This window comes from Elephantulus edwardii, unplaced genomic scaffold (genome assembly GCF_000299155.1).
Source record: "Elephantulus edwardii isolate Elephantulus edwardi_28Jun2011 unplaced genomic scaffold, EleEdw1.0 scaffold00208, whole genome shotgun sequence".
Lineage (NCBI taxonomy): Eukaryota > Metazoa > Chordata > Mammalia > Macroscelidea > Macroscelididae > Elephantulus > Elephantulus edwardii.
This window is the reverse complement of record NW_006399958.1, coordinates 4,507,534-4,519,602: the sequence shown is the minus strand read 5'-3', so window position 1 is coordinate 4,519,602 and position 12,069 is coordinate 4,507,534. Positions and strand designations below refer to the sequence as shown.

The 12,069-nt window shown below is 43.6% G+C and overlaps 1 protein-coding gene across 1 annotated transcript in view; it reads left to right on the top strand.

Annotated features, from left to right (window-relative positions):
- The first annotated feature begins 3,410 nt into the window (after nt 1–3,410).
- LOC102851211 (zinc finger protein 585B-like) overlaps nt 3,411–12,069 on the top strand; it is an 80,610-nt gene continuing 71,951 nt past the window's right edge. Inside the window, exons 1-2 of the mRNA XM_006897397.1 lie at nt 3,411–3,795; nt 4,949–5,085. Of these exons, the coding sequence (XP_006897459.1) occupies nt 3,411–3,795; nt 4,949–5,085 (522 nt within the window). The remainder of the gene's footprint in view (nt 3,796–4,948; nt 5,086–12,069) is intronic.

Below are 12,069 nucleotides of genomic sequence, written 5' to 3'. Positions count from 1 at the left end.
CTATAAGTACATGGTAGTTAACAAGATAAAAGACTATTCTTTCAAGGGGAGCTCTGGTGGCCTAGTGGCAAGAAGCTGCACTGCAATCCCAGAGATATGCAGTTCGAATCCACCAGATGCTCTGCCGGAGAAGGAGGGGCATCTCCTCCTGTACCAGTCAGATCCAATTTGATAGTACACACACACACACACAGAGAAAATAATACAATAAAAATTTAAAAAGAAAAGATAAAAGACTATTCTTTCAAAAAGGAGTATAAATTAAAAATTCACACCTTTTCAAAATTTTTTTATAGAATTTTTATTTTTTTTGTGTGTGTGTGTACCATCAAATTGGATCTGACTGGTACATGAGGAGATTGCTCCTCCTTCTCCAGCAGAGCCTCCGGTGGGCTCGAACCACACACCTCTGGGATTGCAGTGCAGCTTCCTGTCACTAGGCCACCAGAGCTCGCCAAAAATTCACACCTTCTTCAGAAAAGAATTTTCCACATTGTTAAAATCTAGAGTTAATTAGGTTGTAGGGATTGTTGTATTTTTCTATTCATCATATTGTTCTTTCTAGGATTTAGAAATCTCTCTATTCCTCACATCCTCCCGCCTCCCTCATTATAAGATTCCACCTTCTGAATCTCTGTCCTACCTGTCCTGAGGCTTCAGCGCGTCTTCTACTTGTGAGAAGGGAATAGATTTCCCTTCCTTGTATGCGAACCAAGGAGTCTGGTGACTTAGTCCATTACACTCAAGGCTGCCAACCCCAGGGTCAGCAGTTCAAACCCTCCAGTTGCTCCACAGAAGAAAGAGGGGTTATCCAGAAAGCCTTCCCTCCTCGGCAAACTCATGAGGGTCCCCTAATTCAGAGCCACATTCAGTGCAGTGAGTTCTAGTTGGACATTGCAAACCTCACTGGCTGTTGTGCCCCTGTAGCGAAGTGGTCTCTCCCCATGCTGTCATCTCCTTCCTTAGCTTCTCTGTTTCTGACTCTTGAGGTTCTCTAAAGGTTCAGATCCCAGTGAGTCAGAGGCTAGGGTGCCTTATTCCTGTGATTTCCTCTGCTAAGTACTTTCCCTAATAAACATCTTCATTTGCTTTTATGAGAAAAGTTGTGATTTCTATTTTCAGTTTGTTCTCCTAAGGCATTATATTTTTCTTCATGCTTATTAGTTGGTTGTGCTTGGCATTTACTTGTTGTTCATGAAGGTTTTATGATGTACATGTATCTGTCCTGAACCAGTTAAGATTGAGAGGCCATACAGCCTTCTGATCTGTGTGTCATAAACTGACCTGTGTTTGGCGTTCTCCACAGGGACCAGTTGTGGCCTAGTGGGTAAGGAGTTGTGTTAACACGTTTCTGCAAATGACAGTAATACGTCGAAGAAAAAAAATGTGTTTCTAAGCACGGTCGTCATTTTAAAAGTGTGCGGCAGAGTGTTAAAATCCAAAGGCAAGGATTGAAATGCATCAGCTTTGCCACAGGAGAAAGATGGACAGTGTCCTCCCATGTGACTCACCTTGTCTGAAAGCCATGCACAGGTCAGCTATGAGGCAGTTTCAACTCCATGGCAGTGAGTCCTATTTTAGAAGCCATCGAGTCTGTGTTCATACGTCATGCATTATAGCCGAGCTTAATTGCCATCAGCCAACCTCTGCTGGGTTTCTAAAGCTATAAATCATAAGGAAAAATATTTCCCATCTTCCTGGGAGTAGCTGATGCCTTCAGCACCTGTTCTGGATTAAGCTACAGCTCCAAGCCTTAATCCTACCTACAGAAATTTTTTTTCCTTCTTTGTTGCCATTGTTTTTATCACTGCACATGTAACAATGTAACAATAGATGTGATATTTTATTTACACTCATATCCAAACATTGGTGGGTTTTTTTATTATTTTGTTGTATTATTTTTACGTGTACCATCAAATCAGATCTGACTGGTGCAAGAGGAGATTGTCCCTCCTTCTCCAGCAGAGCATCTGGTGGATTTGAACCACGTACCTTTGGGATTGCAGTGCAGTGTCTTGCCACTAGGCCACCAGTGCTCCCTTACATTGGTGGGTTTTTAAAAATTAATGAAAGAGACTTTATAGAGACTTAGGGTTTCTAGTCTTTCATTGTTGCACTTTTCTCCCTGCTCATCCCCTTGCCCCCAATTCACTCTTCTCCTTGAAAAGAGAAACTCTTTCATTGTTATGCAATCCCTCGTCCCCCAAGTCTACTCTACTAGGCAGCCTTCAAAATGTTGTTATTTTTGTGTGTGTGCCTTGGACTGGTTACTGAGTGAGACCTGACCCTATGGTAGGTTTTCAGAGCCAGTTAAAAGCATAGAAGGAGGTGGCCCATCCTTATTTGTTTATTTTGTGTGTGTACATATCGTCAAATCGATCTGACTGGTACAGGAGGAGATTGTCCCTTCTTATCCAGCAGAGCATCTGGTGGATTTGAACCGCTCACCTCTGGGATTGTAGTGCACCTTCTTGCCACTAGGCCACCAGAGCTCGCCAAGCCCATCCTTAATCTTACAGAGCAGCTGGTGGTTTGAAACATGTACGTTTGAGATTGCAGCCCAGCTTCCTACCTCTAGGCCATGAAATGTACTTACTGAAGTTCCAAACTATATTTCTGTCATTTCTTTCTTTTTTTGCTTTTACTGGCTTCATTCTAAAGATGGTGGAAATTCATTATTTTCTTCCTTCATAGAATTCCAGAAAGCTGATGATCATCTGCTTGGGCTGTTGTCTCATGAAGGAATATTATACAGGCTGGAACACAGGAACCTTAACTCATTGGAAAATACTCAACATCAGCACAAAACACAGTTTGATGTCGTGGAAAACCATGGTATGTTTGAATTACTTGAGAAAACGAAGAAATCAGATTTCACTTTACCTGTATTCTGCCAGAGAAGTCACAATCAAGTAAAGCCCTCTGCGGAGCTTAATGGAAATAAGGAAACCGTGCTTCACGGTGACTGTGGCCAAGCTTGGACTGAAATGATGTACCTTGAAAGTCAGAAATCAGAGGACACAGGGGCCAAATCCGACAGAAATCAGACAACTCACACAATAAAGAAATCGCTTGTGTACAGTGACTGCGGGAAAAGCTTCCCCACGAAGTCCAAGCCCACTGTCTCTCCGCGAACTCACAGCATCGTGAAACCCTATGTGTGCAAGGAGTGTGGGAAAGGCTTCATCACAAACAGTCACCTCACCGTCCATCAGCGAACGCATACTGGGGAGAAACCCTTTCTGTGCACAGAGTGTGGGAAAGGCTTCATCACGAGGGGTCACCTCACTGCCCACAATCGAACTCATACTGGGGAGAAACCTCACGTGTGCAGGGAGTGTGGGAAAGGCTTCACCAGGGGGACCCACCTCATTCGCCATATGAGTACTCATAGTGGGGAGAGGCCTTACATGTGCGGCGAGTGTGGAAAGCAGCTAATCACCAAGAGTCACCTCACTGTCCACCAGCGAACTCATACCGGCGAGAGACCCTACGTGTGCAGGGAGTGTGGGAAGAGTTTCATCACCAGCAGTCACCTCACTGTCCATGAGCGAGCTCACACGGAGGAGAGACCCTTTGTGTGCGGCGAGTGTGGCAAAGGGTTCGTCACCAGGCGTCACCTCACCGTCCACCAGCGAACTCACACCGGCGAGAGACCCTATGTGTGCAGGGAGTGTGGAAAAGCCTTCACCACCATGAATGTCCTCATCGTCCACCACCGGACTCACACTGGGGAGAGGCCCCACATTTGCACCGACTGTGGAAAAGGGTTCACTCGGAAAGATAAGCTTACCCGTCATCAGCGAACTCATATGAGAAAGAAACCCTGTATTGACAGCGACTTTGGTCCAAAGGAAGTCATTCCTCTTACTGCATCAAAGACTTCACACAAAGATTTCCCTTAGTCCGTACTGTGTGGAATCTTTAGATAACATTTAAGGCTGTAGCCACGCCTTTAATTCTTGTGTCCTCAAGAATCCTCTTGGTTGTCTGCTCACAAAAGCGGAAGCCCTGACAACATGGTGGTTGAAACACTAAGTACTGTTAACCTACCAATTCCTTCCCCTTGAGAAAGATGTGGCAGTTGCCCTCAATAAAGATGACAGCGTTTGAAACTGTTCAGCTCTTGCTCTCTCTGTCTCTTGGAGTTTAAATGCCCTCACAATGTCAATCATTTTAGGGTATTCTGATTCTATTGAAAAGCAGTTCCCTGTCTGCTCAGCTCCTGTGTAAAAAGGGCTGCCTCTGTGTGATGTGCACAACAGCTTCCTCATTGAAGTTTCACATGAACACAATTAAGTGCTCCGAGACTCCCGTTCTTCATTACATCCTTCTGTTTCAGCAGTACTGCGTTAAGCTATGGCCTGCCTTGCACCCACCTTGTTCTCCCTCAGAGGTCAGGAGTAAAGCTTCTCCTCTAGATTCTTATTCTGACAAAATAACAAAAATCTCTTATCAGCCTTTCAGAAAATGTTTGCTCAGGCAGAAATGAATGGTGAAGACATCTCTGGAGAGTTACTTCTTCCTCTTTTTTTAACTTAATTCACTTTATTTGTTATATAAAACGGACTATGTGGTGGCCGCAGCCCCAGCCTGAGTCCTCTGCACGGAGATGTTGGTGTGAGTCTTTGCAAGTTGGTCCGTGGATCCCTGGTAGGGAGACTTGGTGAACACAGTCTCTTTCCAGAGATCTGGGGTCAAGTAGCTGTAAGTCTGGGAGATGGCATCGAAGGTGGCCTTGGCGAAGTTGCCCTGGGTAGTTGTGTAACCCCTGCCTGAGGTGTAGCAGTCATCAGTTTCAGTCAGCAGCAGCAGCTTCTTGGGCACAGGGGCCGAGACGATTCCAGTGCCTCGCGGTGCAGGGATCAGACGCACCAGCACAGAGCCACAGTGCCCAGGCACTTTGCAGGGAACAGTGTGAGGCTTGCCAGTCTTGTTCCCCCAATAGCCACGCCGCACAGGTACAATGGAGAGCTTGGCCAAGATAATGGCCCCACAGATGGCAGTAGCCACCTCCGTGGAGCACTTGATGCCCAAGCCAACATGGCCATTATAGTCTCCAATAGCGACAAAGGCCTTGACCTGGTCTGCTGGCCTGCACATGTCTGCTTCTGCACTGGCATGGTTTTCAAGACCTCATCCTTGAGGGACATGCCCAGGAATAAGTCAATGATCTCAGACTCCTGATGGGCAGTGAGAGGAGATCAATCTCCTCCAATGATTTGATCTTCATATCTTTGACCAGACGGCCCAGTCTGGTGACGGCGAGTCACTCCTTGTCCTCAGCTTTGCCTCTTTGAGCTCTTCAGGTCCTGTTCACGGCCATAGCCCTGACCCCTGCAGACCTGGAAACCACCACGGGCTCCCATCCCAGGGTTCTGGGGCCTCTGGGCCCTCCCAGTGCACCAGTGTCATCCGCATTTGGTGTTTTCTCGGAGAAGAAGCCATCTTTTCCCTATGATGGAAGAACCAGTTCCTGGAAATCCTAATCAGTGTTTTAAGACTTCATAATCCTTTTTCTTAAAAAAAAAATAAGATTTAAGTCATGATAATTCTAACCTCAAATCATACCCAAATATTATAAACATAAGTACTAAAGGTAAAAAAAAAAGTTAAAAAACTTAAAACAGGCAACAGCTCCTTATGGTACGACTCCTTTTGTAAAGGCTAAACTAGATTGTATAGCTAGAGAGGTATTAGTGCCTTTTGATTGGTATCAGTTCACAAAAGCAGCTTTCGAAGGAGGAAATGATTTCTTCTGGAAAATGTATTATCAGGATTTTTTTGCATAAAGTGCACAATCAACAGCATAATGTTCCAATAACTTTTGAAATATCAGGAACAGCCCCATACATGGAAGTTAATAAAAAAAGTAGGCTCTCCCCTCCAGGCAGACCAGGAAATAGCACAAGCAGCTTGTGAAGCTTGGATGGGGTTACCAGCAAAGGGGGAAGGTCATTTCAGTTTTACAAAAGTCTTAACAAGAACCATTTGAACCTTTGGAACACTTTGTAGATTGTATTTCCAATGCAGTTTCTCCTAGTGTGAATGATGTTATAGAAGCTAATGCATGGAGCAGCAGTTGGGTCATGATAAGCTAATAAGTAGTGCCAGCCAGCACGTTCTTTCCAAAGAGGACCATGGCTAAAACAGATAGCATTCGGAAGTGCCAGGATGTTGGTCTTCTTAATACTTCTTGAGCTGCAGCTCTTTCAGGATGTAAAGGGAAGTCTCGTTTCACATGTGGACAAATAGGGCATTTTGCAAGAAATTGTAGAAAGAAACGCATGAGTAGAGAGGGTGGAAATAAAAAGGAGTACAAGAAGAATGCTCTTCCTCCTGAGATGTGTCTATAGTATGAGACGGGAAAGCATTTGTCTTCAGAATGTTCTCAGGCAGATAACGATGGATATCCCCTGTTGGGAAACTTCCAGAGGGGCTTGCTGTTGGAAGACGAAAATAAAAATAATAAACCAAATGCTTTATCAGGATTGAAGGGAGGCGTAATACAAGCTGGAGTTCACCCGGAGGCACTACGGAATTCTTTAATAAGAGTCAACCTCCTTCTTAGTTACTGAATCCCTTTCTCGTGAGATTAGCATAAACAATAGAGAAGAACTCAGTCCTTTTTAAAAAATTTTTTATTATTTCTTGTGTGTGTACCGTCAAATTGGATCTGACTGGTACAGGAGGAGACTGCTTGTTGAATACAGAGGCTGATGTTTCTGTTCTAGCATCTCAACACTGGCCTTCAGAATGGCCATTACAAACCTTGAAAGCACAATTACGAGGACTAGGGGAAGTAACTTAGCCATGGAAATGTACTTTATACAGGAGGTGTCCGGGACTTTCATTCATAGGGTTGCTAGGAGTAGCCTGCGACTCAACTGCACTTATGACAACAACATGCATTTTCTAGTGACTTCAGTGGAATAATCTTCAGCTAATACCCAGTGCTTCATACGGCTTTTTTAAAAGAAACCGTCTTCATAGCTTGTTAGTGCAGTCACTCTGTCAGTCCATCACATTGTGAACCTTCCTCTCTTTCCTTTACCTTCATTCTTCTTTTTTTTTTCCAAGTACAAATTTTATTTCTATTACACGGAAGTTGTGTAAGAATAATAGTCAAAAAAGAGGAGTGCGGAGGCCTCCATCCTCAGGGCAGAGCCAGCCTTCCCCACTAGGGGGCTCTCCACCAGGACCCCAAAGCAGTGATGCCAATGCCAGGAAAGCAGCTTAAAACAAAGACCCTGAGCCATGCACCTAGTTCAGCTCCGCCCCCCCCCCCAAAGTCTGGTTTCTAACTCAAACGTAGCAACCAGTTTGGACACTGCCAGCACTCTGCCCAACTTCTAGGGTGGGAAGGGACAGTGTAAACAGGAAGTTCCTCCCAAAGCCTCTACATTGAAGAGACTCCCATCACAGATGGGTCCCAGGCTTCCAGAACCCTTGTTACCCTCAGACCACACAGCACCAAAAAGCAGCAGTGACCTGATGTCAAAGGTAGAGCCCTGGTGGGTCGAGGGGCAAGAACTGCTACCAAGTGGCAGCTAAAGCAGAAAATGTTTCAACAGCCTTCCCACTAACCCTCCCTGAAACCCCAAACTCCCACAGCATAATCTCAAAGACACAGAGTGGCCACATGACCTAGAAAAAGGTAAAATCTCTGCCCTAAGAGGCAGGGCTGAACTGCGCCAAGTGATGCTGTCCCATTCTTCTGAAGCATGAGTTTTTCCAAGGAATAGACTTTCCTAGCAACAAGTCCCAAGTATGAAAGATGGAACTTCCTCATCTTTGGTTCCAAGTAGCATTCTGTATGCCCATTTCCCAAGACATATCCTCTAGTTCTTTTGGTCATGCATGGCATATTCAGTAATCTAAGGATAATTAATATAGAAATTCACTGTCTAGGGATAATGAATACAGAAATTCACTGTCTTAAACAGATAGGCTGAGGATGAAAGCAGACGGTAAAATTGGCTTACACGCTTTCATGAATGTAGTTACTAGCAAGATGGGGAAAGTATGGTGACAGTGAATCCTGTCCTTATGTAGGAAGGACACAGGATTTAAAAGCCAGGGAGTGGCCTGTAGGCTACTGGGGATATTGTTGCAAACAGCTTTCCGGGGACATAGCCATTGACTCTGCCACATGATTGGGCAGGAACAGTCAACGAGAATGTGTTAGTCTATCCAGCAGAGGGTTAATCTTGTCATTTTAGTGGCTTTAAATTGAGTAGGTATAGTGCCAGATATTTCACAACAAAGAAGCAAAAAACAGAATGAGTGGATATTCTTAGAGCTAGAATTCTTGCACCAGCAAGACCCCCCAGCAGCCACAGCTGAGAACCAGAGACATGATATGAGAACTGGACTGCTTCTCCAACAGAACTAGGCCTGGGTATGTGTGTGTATGTGTGTGTGTGTGTGTGTGTGTGTGTGTGTAAATACTTCAACTGGCAGGACTAAGAGCTTTTTAAAAAATTTTATTTTATTCTCTTTTTTTGGTGCATGTACCATCAAATCGGATCTGACTGGTACAGGAGGAGATTGTCCTTCCTGCTCTGTTGAGCATCTGGTGGCTTTGAACCACACACCTCTGGGATTGCAGTACCACTAAGACCTTTTTAACAGTGTCCTAAAACCAATAACAAAACCAGGCCTCTGAATGTGTGTGTAAATACCTCAATTGGCAGGACTAAGAGCTTTTGAACAGTGTCCTAAAAACCAGTAAGTTGAACGGCCTGCAAGCATACATCAGAAACTGTCCTGTGTATCCTGTTGCCAGTTTAAGTTGCATCCTTCTAATTTCCCTAATAAACCCGTAGTACGTCCTTTAAGCTTCCTGGTCTAACTTTAGGTTTCAAATGAACACAATCGAGTACTCCTTTTTCTCAGCACAATTGGTTATGTTCCACACTGTCAGACGCCTTTGTGTGGTCAATAATACACAAATAATCATTCTTCTGATGTTCTCTGCTTTCAGCCAAGATCCATCTGACATTGGCAATGATGTCCCTAGTGCCATAGCTTTTTCTAAACCCAGCTTGCATCTGGTAATTCAATTGTTGATGAACTATTCCATCTTTGTGTTCATAATCTTCAGGATTTTGCTTCTATTTGATAGTAGTGATATTGTTCAATAATTTCCCACTCTGTTGGATCACTTTTTTTAAAAATGGTAATAAATTTGGATCTCTTTCAGTCAGTTGGCTAGATAACTGTTTTCCAGATTTCTTGGCAAAACCTGATGAGCATGTCCATGACAACATCTGTTTTTTGAAATACTTTCACTGGCATTACATCAATTTCTTGGCCTTGGTTTTTTGCACATTCCTTCAAAGCAGCATTAATTTTCTCTTTCATCACCATTGTCTCTTGAGTATAAGTTGTTTCATGAAATTCTTTTGTGTCAGCCAATTCTATTTGGTAGAGTGATTCTGTGTACTCCTTTAATCTTGTTTCTATCTTCCTGGATCATTAAGTATTTAATCCATAACATCTTTATGTATTACAAGTCAAGGCTTGAATCTGTTCTTCAGTTCCTTCAGACTGAAAAATGTCAAATGATTTTCTGATTCTAGCTCTTTGCATATTTCCTCATAATACTTCTGTCTACAGGAGCTTCCCTTTGAAATTTTCTGTTCAGCCTCTTAAACTCCTAATTTCTTTCCTTTGCTTTAACTTCTCAGCATTCTAGTTCAATATTCAAGATATTTTCTAACATCTGTCTTGGTCTTTTCTTCCTCTTGTGTTTTTTTAATGAGCGTTTCCATACTTCATAGAGGATATTCTTGATATCTTTCCATAGGTCATCTGATCTTCGTTGATTAATCCTCAAACCTGTTCTTGAGATTTGTTTCAAATTCAGGTGGGAGAGACTCAAGGTCAAATTTTGGTTCCTGTCGATTTGTTTTAATTTTCTTTAGCTTCCATTTGATCTTGCTAGAAAGAAAGATTAGCCATCCAATTGTGAAATAACAGGCCTTTGAAAACTTTATGAACAGTAGAACACACTTAGATCATACTAACAAGTATGAAACCTGAGGTTCATTCCCATATTGAGAAACACAAAGGAGGAGGAATAGTGGCAAAGTGATACTAATAATTGCAACATGCAACGGGACAAATATGAAAGGGAAATTGGCCATTATTAAGGAAACAATGGAATACATAAATATTGACATTGTAGGCATTCTGAACTGAGATGCATCGGCATGAGACATTTTGAATCAGTTAATCATAGGACCTACTATGGCAGAAATGAAAAGGTGAAGAAAATAGGGTCAATTTCATAGTCAAAAGAAACCATTTCAACATCCTCTGGTGAGAAACAATGTTGTTGGGGGAAAAAAAAGAAAGAAAAAAGAAACAATGTTGTGAGTGACTGGATGACATCCAAACACATAAAAGATTTATTACTACCATTGTCTTTCAAATACATGCACCAATAAGCAGAGCCAAAGAGCCGAAAGTAAAACATTTCTAAATTTTACATTCAGATACTCATTGAGCCTTAAACCAAGATTCATTAATAATAATTAGTGACTGGAATTCAAAAGTTGGGAACAAGGAGGAAGGATCAGGAGCTTGAAAATACGTACTTGGTTGTCCGAAATAAGGCTGGATGATAGACTTTTATTTTTTTTATTTTTTTTTTTTCCCTCATTGAGGATGATAGACTTTTGTATAATCAGTCATTTATTCATTGGAAAGACCTTTTCTAAAAAACTCAAAGCATCAAAAACGAACTTACTCCAGTGGACCTCACAGAAATCAGATTGATGACATCTGCGGAACGAATCCTTGGAAAATCTCAACATCAGCTGCAGACAGGAGGCCTGGTGCTGACTGTGGCGCCGACCAGCCACGGTCTGGCGTCCATAGCAACCGCAGCAATTGTGGTTGCTAAGGGCGGGTTTCCACCTTGGAGGCCTGCTTATCAGGAGCGCGCAGCCATATCTCGTCCTCAGGAAACGCCAGGGAGGCTGAGCTTCCCCGTTCGTCATCATCAGAATCCCAGATCCTTGCGGACAACGGGCATCGGAGGCGAACAGGACAAAGCGCAGCTTCTGAACCCGGCGGCATAGCTGTGCGCGCCTGGCTTAGTGCGCATGCGAGGAGATGCGCGTTTGTTCGCCATCAGGTTTTCTTGGGCCTCCTCGGCCACCGTAGGCGCATGTCTGTTACATATCAGATAACCTTTCAAGTTTTGGGGGATTTGTTTAAAACATGGAGCAAGAACACCCAGTTTGCATCTTTTGTTCTTGACACCGGGCAATGTAAGAGAGAGAGAGAGAGAAAGTGTGTGTTGTGTAGCGAGTACTGGAGGTTCCCGCGGGGTCCGCCCGGGCGGAGACCCTGGAATGAAGCCTCTCGGGTCCCTCGTGGGGCGTCACTGCTGTCGAGGGCGGGGTGTTCGCGGGTCTCTGGGCTTTGTCAGGCTCACAGGTGCTGTTTTCCAGTAATGCGGTGTGTGGTGTCCCTTTAATCTCCTAGTGGTCAGTGTCTGTTCACTGCATCATTAGGAACACGAACCTTTGGGAAATGTTGTGCGCTGGGACCTGGGGCTGCTGTCAGATGACCTTGGGGTGTCTGGGTGATCTGCATTCTCAGGCAGGAGAGGGAATTATCAAGCAATCAAGGCTGATTCCTGTGCACTTGAAATCTGACATGCCTCCACCTCCAAAGGGTTTTTTTTCTTTTTTTTCTTTTACCTCCAGTGTTTTTACCAGTTCAGAAGTCGACCCTTCTTCCCCTCGCCCTCCACTTTCTACTTTTATGCAGGGTTCAGTATTTTGTAGTACTGACTACGGATTTGAGCTAGATTGCGTAATTTGAGTTTTGTTAGAAAAAAACAAAGATCTTATTTTACTATGTTTAGGTATGTTCCATGTAGTCAGAATCAAGTTACCGTCGACTGCCCAACAAGTTTTCAGACACTGTAAATTTTTTTTCCCTTTTTTCAGGCATTGTAAATCTCATGGGTAAAAGGACCCGTCTTGCTCCCAAGATGCAGCTGGTGAATTGAGTGGGAGTTGCAAAAATACTTTTTGGGTTTTTTTTTTT